The 15980-nt window shown below is 48.4% G+C and overlaps 1 protein-coding gene across 3 annotated transcripts; it reads left to right on the forward strand.

Annotated features, from left to right (window-relative positions):
* The first annotated feature begins 1388 nt into the window (after window positions 1-1388).
* On the forward strand, window positions 1389-14524 carry LOC147612973 (uncharacterized). Of its 3 annotated transcripts, none has more exons than XM_086782249.1 (7): window positions 1389-1730; window positions 5099-5156; window positions 5249-5329; window positions 12670-12708; window positions 13266-13508; window positions 13635-13769; window positions 13888-14070. In XM_086782249.1, the coding sequence occupies exons 1-7, from the start codon at window positions 1489-1491 to the stop codon at window positions 13927-13929; spliced, it is 840 nt and encodes a 279-aa protein (XP_086638375.1). In that variant the 5' UTR covers window positions 1389-1488; the 3' UTR covers window positions 13930-14070. The 3 variants fall into 3 exon arrangements, with proteins under 3 accessions (XP_086638375.1, XP_086638373.1, XP_086638374.1); XM_086782247.1 differs by having other exon boundaries at window positions 1392-1730; window positions 13635-13773; window positions 13888-14524; XM_086782248.1 differs by lacking the exon at window positions 5099-5156 and having other exon boundaries at window positions 1462-1730; window positions 13635-13773; window positions 13888-14524.
* Window positions 14525-15980: the final 1456 nt, after the last annotated feature.

Raw genomic sequence — 15980 nt, forward strand, 5'->3', positions numbered from 1 at the left:
AGCAATGCTTGATGGGTAGCAAGGCAACCCCTCATACACAATGCTAATGCCTTTACCATAGGCAGGCCAAAAAGAGCTTCTAATAAGTAACACGAAGGAAAGGGATGAAGAATCCCTCATTTAGAGAAGAGAAAAACCTAAACATGCTTAAGGAAAGATGCATAAGAAGCTAAATAACAAAACAAAACACAAAATGTAAAGAGGGATTAAGATCACCTTGATAGCTTAAGCTTCTCACGAAGAGAGAGTAAAAAGGAAAAGGGTTTATGAGTAAAACTAGTAGAGTAAGGGCCTTCACTCAAATGTTGATGTTTACTCTACTCTCTCCCCTCCTTTTATGGTTGAGGAGAGCCCTCCTTACATTCTAGTCACATGATTTTACTCAAAATGGACAAAAGAGACCAAAAAAGACTTGTTTTGGACTTGGTTTGGTTCCCTCAAGTGGCCATATGAAATATCCCATAATTTTAGGCTTTTTAGGCTTCATGTGTATTAAAATTTGCTTCTTCTAGATGCATCCTTTTGGGCTCTTCCCTTCCTATTTTTTAAATTAAAACCCATATGGGTCAGTATTAGGACTGCCTTGGTCAGCTCTCCTATCCTCATTCATGTGTCAATTTTCACTTGTGTTAGGTGTACTTATCTATATATTATTTATTTCTCTAAGAAATCCAATTATTCCTTGTGGACCTTAGGAAATCCATATTCTAACCTAAATTTTCCAAAGTCTATGATCTTGGCATAGGGAGTTTTCATAGGAATCCTTCTACTTAAGTTTCCTTCCCCGTTTGACTTCAGTTTTGAATTCTGATTAAAAATATGAGTTGTCAAGTTAAAAAGGAAGAATCCCATTCAAATATATTGTCAAAAATCAACATTTTCTCTCTAGAATAATGTTGTCTCTCTAGCTTTTCACCTGACAAAATGCAAGAATTTTTATATTTAGGTATGGGGAGGGATCTTAGAGAGAGAGAGAGAGAGAGAGAGAGAGAGAGAGAGAGAGAGAGAGAGAGAGAGAGAGAGAGAGAGAGAGAGAAGCACTTCGCTCCAGCTCAAACATCTCGTTCTGTTTATCGGAATGAACAATACTTTGATACTTGATTGATTTATTCCTACAGTTGGATAGATCAACTTGAGCACTCGTACGGCAGACACCTGTGGTTGGGTGACCCGATGTGCATTAGAAAAAGCTATTGAGAGAGTGTTGAATAGGGAACCAAAATGTTGTTGTGCATTTCCATTAAATATATTCAATATGTAGAGGTATTCTTAAAAGACGTTGAAAATACATGCAAAGACAAGGAAAATACATGAAATTTCTATTTTAGATTTATTTATATTTATTCAATTAAATGAACATTAATTGGTATTTAGAAAAAGGAGAAATGATGGACAATTTTTTGGTCAGGAGGTCATCGTCAGATACTTCGTGCGCCTACGCTCATCGCTCGGCGTTGAGCTTCATTTCTTCTCTCTTCCTCCATCGCCATGGCTTCCAAGCTCTTCAGGAAAAGCTTCTGGTACTGGGATAGGCGGAGCGATGGCAGGCGAAAACAAGAAGAGGCAGATGTAGAAGAAGAAGAAGAAGGGGAGGCCCTGCGCCCGCGTGATGGAATTGTGGTGGTTCTGGGATGGATGCTGAGCGGACGCAAAAACTTGGCCCGATACACCCGCCTCTACAAATCCTGCGGCTGGGATTGTCTCGTTTGCCACCCGCAAGTATTAAACCTGTAAGTGTCCAGCCCTCCCGCTCTCTCCTTTCAAGCTGTCCTGTGTAATTAGGGTTTTTTCTGCAGATTCCGATTTTTAGTTCTTTTGCGTAAGGGTTCCTGTTTCTAAAGGCAGACCCTGTCAAAAGTGCGTAGCGGAAAGCGTGAGATATAGGTAGGGAAAGCGTGAGATATAGGTAGGCACCGAGAGAAAGAAAAAGAATCTGCATAATGAAGAAGAAGCAATGATACAGTCCTGTGCAAGGGGTGGTCCCCGTAAGACCCACGACTAGACAAAATAAACATGTGAAAAATGGGTGGCCAACCCTACAACCAAGGGCCTTGAACAGAGGGAAAAATATGGTTGGGATAAATCTAGGCACCCCTGATACACAACTTGGGCAGACTACTAGGAGATGAATAATGCTAACACCCCCTCTCAGATCCTGGGAGAGAAACCAGTCCAAGGAGTTGGAAAAGGAAACCTCCAAAGCAAGTCGAGAAGTCGATTTGCTCCCGCCTCTGCCACTTACTCCAAGAAACTGCTCCCGATCCAGAAGTCCAGCAAAATCCAAAAATGAACCACCAGAGGTCCATATCTCCAACCCAATTTGTATCACACCAGTCCACACAATGTGCTCCCCCTTCACCCCAAGAAAGGATGTCGTCTGACTCTCTACCTCCAAGAAAAAAAACTGCTCCTTAGAGAACAGTGCCAAACTGTCTCCCTGTTGGCACCCCCTCTAGACACCCTAGAGGCCCACAATATCTACAGCAGTCCTGGTACTCAAGCCTCCAACTTTGAGCTTGTTGAGCACCAATCTTTAGATACAAGGTTTCCGGATCTCCATGTATCTCTCGGTCCAAGAATGCCTCTCTGTCCTCCTAACACTCCAAGTGGAAGAAACATACCTCCAGCATTGTAGCTGACAATCCTGCTGGCACCTGACCTTTAAAACCTGTATCCATAACTCGCTGTCGCGTGATGGGACTACTACTCACACACCCCTATGAGTCACCCCGTCACATGGCAACACCCCCTGAGCTCTTTGGTGTTAACTATGGCACTGAGCTCAAGAAAGCTCTCCTGCCAAAACGTGACACCCCCAGCTGGCAAGCTCCCAACCAACTAGTCACGTGTCCATGTGGAACCAACAATCCACAACTCATCATCCCAAAGCACAATCTGATGTCAATCATCTGCCCCAAACTGCTGCTCCATTGGTACCTACCTGTACCCAATGAACCTGTACACCTACCATGCATCTTGTTCCCATCCTGCAAGTGAGCAAGTACCTGTGAACCTCGACAACAGCTCTTGTCACCAAGTGACCTAGCCTGTCTCTACATGAATGCCGATATCAACCTGTACACCAAGCTCCCAAATGGAATGAAGACTCCTGTGCCTGTACCCTGTAATCCAGAAGGCCATCTGCCTGGGGAATAGGAGTGGCTCACCTTGCCAAGTAACCACATCCCCCTCTCAAGGTGAACACCCTGAGAACCTAAAGAAAACACCTGTACACTAGCAAAACTATGCTGAATCGGCACAAACTCATAGACCCCCTCTACTGTCGAGAAAGGATTGACTGTCTTCCACACACACCTCGAGGATGTGAACCCAAGTGTGCACCCATGAGTCTGAAAACTTTGACAAAGCAAAGATTGGCCGAGCAAGGGCTCAAGGCCATGTGGGAAGGCACCATTCCTAGAAAAGAACACATGCCTCCACTGCCTCCAAAAACGCAGATGAGATAATGCAAAAAATGTTGCTGTAACCAGCCGGCAGCACGTGTACCAAGAAGAAGAGAGGGAAGAAGAAAAATGCAGCCATGCTGCCCAGCACCTCCTCTGGAGAAAAAATGCTGCTGTGCTGCCCAGCACCTCCTCCTTTGGAAGAAAATGCTGCCATGCTGCCCAGCACCTCCTCAGGAGAAAAACGCAGCCATGCTGGCTGCCCACCTTCAGAGAAAAAACGCAGCCATGCTGCCCTTCACCTGCTCACAAGGGCAGAAAACGCAGCCAAAAGAGTACCTACTTTGGCCGCCCCAGTCTTGCAGAAAACGCAGCCAGAAGTGGCTGTCCTGTACCTCCTCCTGCCGCCCCAGACAAGACCAAAATACTCCCTCTTCCTCTGCAACGAGTAGTATCAGAAAACGCAGAAATCCTTCTCTCAGAAAAAACGCCAGAACACCTTTTGTAGAAGATCCTCAACCCAATGCTCTGATACCATGTCAAAAGTGCGCAGCGGAAAGCGTGAGACATAGGCACAGAGAGAGAAAACGAATCTGCATAATGAAGAAGAAGCAATGATACAATCAGCCCTGTGCAAGGGGTGGTCCCCGTAAGTGAGGGCATGATGAGCAATTCCCCTGAGGGAGGACCCGGGCATGGAAGCCCTTGTCAAGATGTCTACAAATGAGTAAGAGCCTGGCCTTATATAGCCCCTATTGGAGCTGGCCGATTTTCTCTAGAAAAAAAAGACCCACGACTAGACAAAATAAACATGTGAAAAATGGGTGGCCAACCCTACAACCAAGGGCCCTGCACAGAGGGAAAAATATGGTGCTGCTCGGGATAAATCTGGGCACCCCTGATACACAACTTGGGCACACTACCAGGAGATGAATAATGCTAACAGACCCGCCAATGTCTTTGTTCTGCGTCACAGAATAATTGTATGGGTTCTTTTTCAGAACAGCTAGGGCGTTAGAGGCTACAGTAGCTAGGGTTTCTTGTTTGCAATAGTTAGGGTTTTTAGCTTATCTGATCAATTAATATTATAAAAAACTCTTTGGTGTTCCCTTCTGCTATTTCCTATTGAATCAATTGTACCTTTTATACTTCCTTCTATAGCTCCCAATGGCAGTTGTCAAAACTTGGTGCTGGCAAGGTCCCAACCCATTCTTACAAGACGAGCCATCACCAACCCCATTGAGACGTTTGCATAGCCCAACGCTTTCCAATGCTATCGATGAAAAAGTTGGAAAGTTCTGGTTGGCAAGTTGGGAGAGGCAGTGGCACATCACATTGTCACATTAAGCTTGGCTTTGGGAAAATGGTGTTTGTCCGTGAAGAGATTGTGAGTGCCGCCTTTATGTGCAATTGTGCTGTTGCCATGTTGATGGGACTTCAACTAACCCCTCCTCCCATTGCTACCTTGTGCATTCATCAACCCCTGCTCACACCCATGTGCGCATCTATGGAACATAGCTACTCCTATGACATGGAGTTGGGATCTGTTTTCATTTTCATTTTTGGCTCTTCTCAATACATTTTGCGGGTGCCTTTCTTTATGTTGGAACATACAACTGTGGCTTGGATGTATCCCAATCTTATGATGGCATATGTTTTCCTGGATTAAATGTAACTATGATATCTTTTTGCAGTTTTTTCCCAAGCTGGGCAACTAGCCTAGCTTTGAGTCTTTTGATTGAGCTTGTTAAGGTGAGATTTCTGGATTCTCCTTGCGCTTTAAAACCTTAGTTTAGCATGAGCTAGGGATTAGAGCATGATGCACCTGTTGTTTTCATTTGCAGGATCTTGAAAGGCATCGATGCCCTGTCGTATTTGCCATTTTTTCAGGAGGGCACAAAGCTTGTCTTTACAAGATTATACAGGTTTGCTTTTTTGTTTCCACTTTCTATGCATGGGTTTTATTTTCACTCTACTCCTAGAGCAGCACATAAAAAGAAAGTGGAGGCTAGCAACAACAAGCAGTCTCAGAAAAGGGTCATAGGGAAGAAGAACAAGCAGCAAGGGAAAGTCTCGAGAACATTGGGGTCTTGACAAAGAAGGAAATGGTCCCCTTCCTTAAAACTCTAAACTCAAGGATTCAAAAGAGCTAAGATTAGAGCATGTCTCCTAGCCAGCAGCAAGAAATTTGAGAGCAACATACATCAAAACCTTCAAGCAGCCTGGATGAAAAGAGATCCACTGCCCATTTAACAAACCCAAGCTGCTGATAATAACATTAAAAGCCCTCAACTGTCTTTGTAATATGCTCCATCTCTTAGACACTCTACTCAATGATGGCCAACGGGTGTTGGATACTAGAACACGTCCCGTGGTTGTACCTCGGTAAGATAGTGTGGAAGCTTTGCAAGGTTGTGACTTGCTGTATTAGCTGGTAGTGCTAAAATGGAATCGTGTATTTGGAGTCTTTTAGCTTGAGTTTAATTGAGGGAAGAAAGCCCCTTCACATGGATGAGAGTTTATTGGCTGACGCTGGTTGGCTTGTCACATATGTCAGCTCCAACACTTGAATGCTTGTATCATATGAGGGCCATTGCATAGGAGTCAGCTCATATTAGTATCCCTAATGTGTAAAGAGCCTACGGGAAGTTAGACTCTACATATTCTGTTCTCCCATGCAATACCCTTTGCCCTCCGTGTCTCGACTCTCAAGCAGTGTGATGCAACCCCCATGGCATGTGACAAATGCCTATGTGTCACTAGTTGGGCATTCTCTATGCTTTCGGACCTATAGACGGGCTCCATAGTGTGGACATGACACCTCGTGGTGGCAGGGGACTTACGTCTACACCAAGGGTCATGTGGACTGGCACCTCATGGTAGGGGACTGATGTCTACACCAGAGGCCAGTAGGCTGAACATGAGAGGTCTGGGGATGTAATGTCTACGCCCGGAATTCATTTGCATTCAGTCTAACGCTCGCTGAAGCTTCTGCTCCCCCCCCCCTCCCGCGCTGCAGCCTGCACGCACTTCCCCCTCCCCGCCCTCGCGACTGTCCCCCCGCTTGTCCTGTTCTCGCCGCCCTCGCGTGCTCCCCCCTCGCCTGGTCTTCTCGCGCCCCCGCCCCAGCTCTGTAGCGCCCGCCGCCCCCTGCTCCATCTCCTTCGCGCCCCCTGTTTCTCCCCTCTTCAGCGACCCACCCCCTCCGCTTGCCCTCTCTTCCCCCCTTTCGCGTTGCCTCCACCCCCCTCCCCTACTTTTTCGCCGCCGCCTTACGCCCCTCCCCCTCTTTCTGTGTTTTTCTGCCCCCTCTGTTTTTCTCTGTCGTCCGCCTTTCCCCCTCCGCCTTTTGTGCAGCTCGGTTCTTGCAGGACTCTCTGCATTCGCTTCGCCTTCGACCTAGCTTCAGACACTGATGGAGGCTCCTCCCGCCCCACCTCAGAGGGACTCTTCCGCAGCCCCCTCGCCTGCCCCTGAGGATACCCCCATCAGGCTTTCTCTTTCGCCAGAAGAGGAAACGAGCCTCGCCGCAGAGGTGGAACGCCTCCAGGCACATTCCACCATCTGCTATAGTCGGCACTCGCCCCAGCAGAGGGGAGATCCGGGATCTTCTCCAGGCCCGCCTTCTTGCAGATGTGGGCAAGATCCTGGACGTTCAGTTACTGGGCCGGGGACACTACCAGATTGAGTTCGAGACAGCCCAGAGCGTGGCCCAGGTCCTAGCCATGAGTCCCCTTGATATCAGGGGCGCTCGGGCATTCTTCAGACCTTGGCAGCATGGCTTCGACCCAGCAGCGGCCGAGCAGGGAGAGCGCCTATTCCATGTCACAGTTTGCTTCCTTGGACTCCGCCGCGAGTACCTTCCGCTCCTTTCTAGGCTAGGAGCATTGGTGGGCTCGGTGCTTGAGACTGGCCCCACAGCAGCTTCAGTGGTGGCTAGAGCAGCTGGGCTACCTTCGGTCAGAGTTTTGGTTCCTGACATCTCCCTTCCGAAGGTCATTCAACTACCTAGGATAGGGGGGGGATGGATTGATCCGAGAGTGGAGTTTTCGGGGCTCCCGAACCAGTGTTTTATATGCAGGCAGGTCGGCCACATGGCCAAGGCCTGCCCTCGCAGGAGACCCCGACCTTCACCGCAGCAGCAGGCCCCCGATGGCCCACCCACAGATGCGGCTCGGCAGGCTTCCTCCGGGACACCTGCTCAGCCCACAGAGACCTCGGAGTGGCAGCCTGGACAGGGGCGCCGTAAAGGGAGACAGCCACAACAGCACGCCGAGAGACCGATGCAGCAGCAGCCACAGTCTCAGCATCATTGGGTTCCAGTGAGGAACAGCTTTGCTCCCCTCCAAGAGGAGACCCCAGCGCAGACTGAGGACCAGGAGATGCCAGCACCCCCTCCTTCGCCCCCACCCCCCCTCCCCCATCCCCCCCTCCCGCCTCGCTTCCACCTTCGCCTCCTCCCGCTCCCGCTCCGGTTTTGTCAGCGGCTCCTTCTCCCCCCCCTTCTCCCCCCCCCTCTCGCCTTAGCTCCCCGAGAGGCCCTGGCAGTTCCTTGGCGCTCACCTGCAGTTCGGCGGGCACTGAGCACCGACCTTGCTCGAGCACCGCAGAGGAGACTTACCATGCCGATTCGGGCTTCACGGATATCCTCTATCCGCAGTCGGCTGAGTAGTCTCGACACTAGACAGCGCTCGGAGGCTTTTGACTACTCCTTCACACGGCTTTTTGGAGCGGAGGGCCCCCATGAGCCAGCACCCATCAGAGTTCATGTAGTGATACCTCCGGCCCGAGGGGAGGAGGCACTGGATTCAGCGGTGGTCTTCTCCTTCCCTCTCTGTGGCCCTAGCGACCGGGAGTGGAGTTGGATCTCGCTCTTAGCATTTTGAAGACTCAGGCAATTGAGTTTTCTCACCATGTGAGCGATCTGGAGGTGACAGACGTTATAGGCCGACTCTGGGAGTTGGCTCATTTTTTCTTTGATACTGGGAGTGTGGATGCCTCCGGGATTCGACATTTGGTGGTTCGCGTAGTTGCAGACCTAGCACGCGACCTTGGTTATGTATGCATACACGAGGTTGCTCTCTCTGAGCGGGAGGTAGTCGCCATGGGACAGCCATTGGTGCCTGATCCGAGATTCTTGCAGTACACCGGGTGGGCAGATTCGTAGCCGCTCGGATGGGGACTATTCTCCATCCAAGCCGCTTGCGAAGGCCCGCCGTACGGCTGAGACAGCCTCCACCTCAGCAAGTCATCCATGAGGATCATCTCATGGAATGTACAGGGCCTTGGCGGCGCACACTATGTACGTTATCGTGGTTGCTTGAGGCAGGAGCTTCAGAGATGCCTGGTTGGGGGCAGTATTGATATTCTGATGATGCAGGAGCACCATTTGAGTGAGAGCAGGATCCGGAGATATGGTTCGGTGATGCTTGGTAGATGGGACACATTTTGGTCTGTAGGGTTTGGCCCCTTGGGTGGGCAGGGAGGAGTATGTATGGTCATTGCGGATGTATGGCGGCAGGCCATTGTGGATCGCGGGGTCATTGTGCCTGGTAGAGCACAATATGTCATTTTGAGGATGCATGATGAGCTCTTTGGCGTGCTCAATGTCTATGCGTCCAACCATTCTAGTGCCAGAGTAGAGTTCTGGACCCTTGTTACGGATGCATTGCTAGAGGCCGCACATTGGTGTGTCGGGGAGACTTCAACATGCTTGAGGACCCGGCCGATAGGGTGGGAGGCAGTCATGTTACAGTGCACGGCACGGAGTTTGCAGCTTGGGAGCGATTTTGCATGACACTGCGGATCACTGATGCATGGCAGCATGAGGCTTTCTCCCGCTCTCCGGACAGTCTTAGTTTTTCTCGGTCAGATCGCCGGCAGGGAGGGACTAATCTATCACGGATTGATCGCTTCTATGTGGGCGACAGGTTCGGGGAGCGTGGGGGCTCCGTTGGCATTCTCGCTGGCACCTCTTTTTCAGACCATGCGCCAGTTATTTTGACCCTTGAGGAGAGGACACGGGAGACCAGCTTGCAGTTGAGGATCCCAAAGAGAGTGCTTACAGATCCTAGTCTTTCTGAGGACATTGAGAGGATATGGCATGATAGCCAGAGCTCTGACCAGGATGCAGCAGGCCAGTGTGCCCAGGGACTCATCGAGCTCAGCTCTTTTTTGCACGCTGTAGCCTTGACATGGCTGGGAGAGACACGAGAGCGGGAGCGTCGTTTGAGACGTAGCCTTGCTTCGCTCCAGCGCCTTCAGGAGCAGCAGCCTACATGTGAGTGGGTGGCGTCCCAGCTGAGCTAGGCACGCCAGGAGGTTAGAGAGGCAGAGGAGCAGAGACATGAGTTCTACTATCATCGCCAGGCCTCTCAGTGGACGCAGCTTAGTGATAGAGTGACTGGGGAGTTCTTTGAGATTATTGGACCCCGCCATGCTCGAGCAAGAGTACGCCAGCTCAGGAGGCAGGACGGATCGGTAGCCACTTAGCCCGGGGAGATCAGAGCCATTACCACTGAGTTCTATAGAGACCTGCTTTCAGCGGAGCAAGGTTGCAGCCGTACGTACGTACGGATCGATTCGTACCGTACGGATCGTACTGTACGGATCCCGGATCGATCCGTACGTTTATTTTTTTAAAAAACCCCCCTTTTGACCTTCAACGTACGAATTTGGGCTTATTTCGGAATTTCGCCTACAGTGCTCTGTTTCGCTCTGTCTCTGCACACTGTGCACATTGCAACCAGGTAATTCTCACGCTCTCTCTCGCTCATGGCCTTGGTCCCTCATGATGCATCTTTGTCTCGTACTGTACTCTCTCTCTCTCTCTCTCTCTCTCTCTCAACCGCGAGCGGCCAATGTACTACATGATTAATCTCGTCTCTCTCTTGCTCCCTCCCGAGTCCCTCTCCCTCTCTCTCTCTCTCTCTCTTTCCTCCTTTGGAGTATGCTCTAAGCTCTCCCTCTCTCTCTCTCTCTCTCTCTCTCTTTCTTCCTTTGGAGTATGCTCTAAGCTCTCTCTCTCTCTTTCTTTGTGTCACACAGCTTCCAGGATGCCGAAGCCATGCAACCCCTACTGGCAGGAACACACCAATGTCATCCGTGTTATTAATACGCCGACCCAAGCTGGTTCTGGCACGCGTAGATGGAAGTGCAAGTATTGCAACTTCGAGCTCACAGATGGGGACTTGCTCTCTTCTGGTGCATCGTCATCATCATCATCTGATGAGGAGTTTTGACTCTTAGATCACGTTTCATTGTGGAGTCTAGACTATGGACTAGCCCTTATGGGCCTTTTGAGGACATTTCTATGATGTAGTGTTGCACCTTGCTATGTAGTATGTGCATTGTATTCAGTTTGTTTTGATGCATTGTATTCAGTTTGTTTTGATGCATTTGCAGCCTTTTAACATGGATGAGAGTTGTTGTGTAAACACTGATTCATCAATTTATATAGAGCTAAGAGTGGTGATTGGTGATTGAAGATTGATCTCTGATTGAAAACTGGTTTTGGTATCTGATGTTTGATTTCTGAAGTAACAAGTTTTACAACGTGCGGCAAGGGTTTTGTGATTACTAATCAAATGCGTATTAGCAAAGACCTTATTAGATTGTCTTGTAGGTCTCTCTCACAATTTAAAATGTATTTGGATCTTTTTATGTTTATTTTGATATGAAATGGGAGCCTTTACACAGTTGGGGATCCTGATTGCTGTCAGAGCTTGCACTGAGGATGGTAGATGCCTCTACTATGAGATCCAGGATGAGGGCAGACTTCAAAGAGTGGAGGCGGAGTCGCCTTTGGTTGCAGAGTGCATCTTTTAGAGGATACGGTAGTGGCCGCCGCTTCCCGGAAGTGGCATATTGATCCAGACCCTGCAGATGTGGACTTTGATTGGCGCATATGGGCATATGCTGCGCGCCCCTTGGCCCGGCTCCAATGGGACCCTGGCGAGTACGAGTGGCATGATCCTTATGCATCCCCCGAGGCCACAGAGATCACCTTTTTCCAGTACACTATTCGGTTGGGGAGACATTTTTTGACTGCGAGGAGGATGGTCTCTCCAGCTGCATCGGAGCATTGGCGGCTACAGGGACTCTCACAGGAGTTCCTGGAGGATTTTTGGACCAGGCTCTGGGCTAGTCGACAGGCACGCAGGATCTCGACTTTCCAATGGTTGGTCGCCCACAGGGGCTCTGCAGTTGGCACATGGCTTGTCTATAGTGGTCTTCCGGCGGCCTGCGTCCGATGCGGCCACCCTTTGGAGAGACAGAGACACTGCCTATGGGACTGTCCACAAGTGCAGCAGATTTGGCTGTGGATCTTGCGCATTTTGGCCCCCCTCTCTCCAGAGGGCATGTATACGTGGGGTGCCGCTGCTTGGTCGACTTCGTTAGGGCCTGCTCTGGGATATGAGACGGAGCAGAACAGCCAGGCCATCAGATTCATTATAGGGGCCAGCTTCGCCTTGTTCCTTCATCGGATTTCTCGTCCGCCGGCTGGACACAGGAGAGGGATCTACGATGGGAGCTCCTCAGCAGCGTTCGAGGGATTTGGCAGGAGTTGATCCACACCCTGCGAGGACAGTATGACCGCATCCGGGGCGATGAGGCGATCTTGCGGCGCGGGGCCTTTCACACCACTTGGCGCAGCGGCCCCTTCTATACCCTACACGCGGGTACCCTCCGCTGGCACTACAGGCCACCTGTTTGGCTTTCCCCCCCTCCTATTGTATGATATAGCCTCTCAGTTCTTTGTACTTTTTTGCACCTAGGGAGTCTCCCTAGCTGCCTTGATTGGATCTGTGCTTTGCTTTCTTATGAGCAGGAGAGGGTTTTTTTTAGCCCAACGGGCGTTTTTTTTTTATATAACTAATGAAAGGATCTTTTCTCGGAAAAAAAAAAAATGTCTATGCCCGGAATGACCGCCTGCTACTACAAGCTAAATGGAAGGAAGATTGACCAATACATTCTTATGCATGTATTTGACAAAGATCTGTACCTTGGGGTGTTGTTCATGGCTTTGCTTGGTCTTGCCTGTGTTAGTAGGTGCCTATTAGGCTATTTGCAGATAGTGTGTTGTGGATGCGGTAAACTGTTTTGTTTTCTTACATAGTGCGTTACTCTGGTTTCCAGAGTTAGTAGGGCATATTATGCATGCTCTCTTTGGCATGAGTATTTGAGAGTCTTCAAACTTTTTATGATGTTTGTTTTTATGGATTCAACCAATGACCACTTTTAAAGCTTTTCTTCTTTATTCCAGATATTGCTTGGGCAGTGCAGTGAAGTGAAGGTTGTTGAGGTAACTCCAATCTAAATGGAAACATCTCAATTTGATAACCATGTGTTTTGTGATGCTTCCTTATACTCTCGTTGAGAAAGGCTATGCTGTATGCTAGAACTGTTTTTGACACCATTGATACTTCTCAAGCAAACCTGAGGGAGAAGGGATGACACAGTGCTGGGTCCAATGTCCCCTTCTCTCCGTGTGCAACCCCTCTCCTTTTGTGGGGTATCTGTACCAACTGCAACTCAGGAGGGTCTGGAGGCTGATGAGAATAGCTGTAAACTAAAGCATGGAGCTGAGGGGAGAGCAGGAGGGAAGTGTAGGCTGAAGATGTTTGCAGTTGTTGCAGAACCTCATGGCTATGTTGCACTAGCTGAACTGAGTGCGGTGCTGGTGTTTTCGTATACAGCATCCCTGATGGTCCTGGTTGATGATGAGTGTCTATGGCTATAGAGCATATTGCAGCAACAGATCCAAAGTCTTCTCACTAGATGTGAATGCCTTCCCTTAGACATGTAGTCACTAAGAATTCATGGACAACATCTGATTTATTTATTTGGTTATTTCTTCAGGAGAGGTTTGAGGTTGTGAGGAGGTCTCTTGCAGGACTCATGTTTGACTCAAGCCCCATGGACTTCATTAGTCATCTCGGTGCAAAGTTTGTGAGTCACCAAGTGCTAGCATTTGAACCAGGCAGGCCGATTGCTATTGTCTCATTGGGAGCGTATGTACTGGGCAGAGGACTTGATGCCATTTTTTCAAGGCAGTTTGGACCACAGCGAATAGATCTTTGGCATGCCCTATACTCTTCTGTGGTACTCTATGCTGCATTTTTTGCTGCTAGGAAATTATTATTTACATTAAATGAAAAGATGCGAGTTTATTTTGGCAATGGTAGGGTAGGATTTTTTAATAATGAACTCCAATACTGTGATTTGCAGATGATTGGACCTATACTTTTTTTGTGTTCAGAGAATGATAAGCTGGCTCCTGTGGAGACGATTCACATGTTTGCTTCTAACCTTCGTAAGCTTGGCGGGAAAGTAGACATGGTTGTGTGGAAAGAATCAGAGCATGTAGGTATGTTGATCTTGATTTCTCTAGAATGGCAAGCTCTTTGCAAGTATGCAGGAATATGTCACTCTTAATGGTTGTGCTTGGTTTTGCTAACATAAAAAGGAGACATGCATACAGGCCATTTTCGGTTCTATCCAGAACAATACTCAACTGAAGTGAGGAAACTGCTCACAAATGCGTCGTCTGTATACTTCGACCGGCTTGAGAAGTCTGCCAAATACACTGCTGCTTCATGCACGGAAAGCCTTGGGACTGTGAGAGATTTTGGGGTTTCCATCGACAGATCATCTGCAACATGGACAGACTTGCCAGAATCTATTATGTCTGAAATAAGCCGTATGTCAAGGCTGCCACATCTGCAGTCCAAGAGAGGTGGTGATGAGAGAGAAAATGTTACTTTTCCTGTTGGCAGTGTCTACCATGATGTAGAGCTTCAGGCTTGCTCCAAGTCTCTAGATGTTTCAAATGAGGGTTCAATGGCAAGTCAGACACCTGGTATCAGGAGCAGGCTCTAATTCAAGTCACCAAGAAGGCATGGAGAAAAAAGCCTTACAATTGTTTTGTATACTATCTCACCCCCACATTGGGACACCATTATCTGAAAGAGATTTAGATCACATTTTCAAGGTATAGATTCTATTTGATGTCAAGGCTTGCTTGCACTGTGAATCCTGGAAACATGGGCTGCTGTCAAAAGGATGCTGGTTGGCCTGCTGAAGAGTAAATTCAAGTAACATGTAAAATGCTTTTGTAATCACTGGTTTCGTCTTTCTACCATCTCCAAGTCTTTGCATGTTTCTTGAGGTGGTGGTGTCGGTGAGCTGCCATTGGTGCATCGCTTTACACCAGAAAGGCCCGTGTATGTTGTATATATCTCCATACTCGACCTTTTTGTGGGCCTGCAAACCTTACCTGGTGTTGGGGGAGCTCTGCAAAGTTGTAGATCATCATGTGAGCCAATGAACTTATTATGTAAATTGGATTCTCACTGGACCTTTCTATACATTTGGACACCAGTTTGACCGGTGAATCACCCTCAGGATGTCCAGTGTTTGGGCTTTGTTGATATGATAGTAGTCTTGGGCATGGGTTGGTATTTCCAGAGAGATGGGAGCTTTGCTGATATGATGAGTAGCTCTTCTGGCAGTGCTAGTGTGGTAATAGGTCTGGAGTTGTGACCAATATGGCTGGGAACACTGGTGCTCGGGGTCATCTAGTATGACTAGATCCTTGGGTGAGATACATGGCTTGAGAACGGGGGATTTCCAATATATATTTGCAAATGCATTTTATTTTGTGCGCGCGCGGAGATAGAAGATTTGTCACATGCATGTCTTGTTTTCGTGTCTTGCATGCCTATATATGTCGAGTCTCGTAACGCTGGGGATGTCCATAACTACTGCCTACGAAGCTATGTGGATGCCTTTGCTTGTTGATTAGTGATTTGTCTTTTTGCAGGTGCCAAAACTGGCCACATCAAAACTCACAAAATCCATATTTAGGACTTAGTCAAAAATTTATAAGGTGAAGTGTTCACCCACATTAAAAATGGGTGTGAACACCCCAACGGGCACACAAATTCATAAATCCTATTTAAGGGAAGGACTTTAATTATTAAAGAAGCCCGACTATTTACGTGGGTTCTAGACACATTAAAATAAAAAGAGTACCTTGGGCCACGTATGGACCTCTAGGTGCAATCATAAACAAAAGTGTGGGACTTGCTGAAACTCTCCATCAAACTATTTTCTTGATATAGGAGGCCTTGAAGGAGTATCTCATGGAAGGTATGTGTTCATATAGTGATGGTGCACACAAATGTTTCAATTTGAGATTGAAGACTAGATGAGCAAGGCTCTCTAGGTGCATCCAGCCTAGTGCGAGATTGGGAGGGTTTGTGAGATCCACATCGCCAGCTATGTGAGATTGGACCCCTCTTGTGAGATCCGCATTAGATTGGTGTGAGGCTCCCCTTGTCTTGGGCTTGGGTGGAGGACCTGTTTTCAAATTTCATTCTTAGTTTTTGGAAATCTGGTGCAAGAGCATCCTCTACATGTATTTGTAAACACTTCTTGTAATAAAGTCTCTTTTTTTTGGGGGGGGGGGGGGGGGGGGGGGGGGGGCGGGGGGAGGGGCGCATTCTAGACTTATTGTGGTGTGAAGTTTTCTAAGCCTTCAATGGTGTGGTTGTAATTGGTAAAGCTATCTTC

The sequence above is a fragment of the Cibotium barometz genome, chromosome 44 (assembly GCF_041138505.1).
Source record: "Cibotium barometz isolate CiBa-2024 chromosome 44, ASM4113850v1, whole genome shotgun sequence".
Lineage (NCBI taxonomy): Eukaryota > Viridiplantae > Streptophyta > Polypodiopsida > Cyatheales > Cibotiaceae > Cibotium > Cibotium barometz.

Coding starts and splice junctions, on each gene's coding strand:
- LOC147612973 (XM_086782247.1), top strand. CDS start 1,489: ATGGCTTCCAAGCTCTTCAGGAAAAGCTTCTGGTACTGGGATAGGCGG. Junction 1,731..5,098: donor CACCCGCAAGTATTAAACCT/GTAAGTGTCCAG, acceptor ATCTTTTTGCAG/TTTTTTCCCAAGCTGGGCAA. Junction 13,509..13,634: donor ATGCCCTATACTCTTCTGTG/GTACTCTATGCT, acceptor TGTGATTTGCAG/ATGATTGGACCTATACTTTT.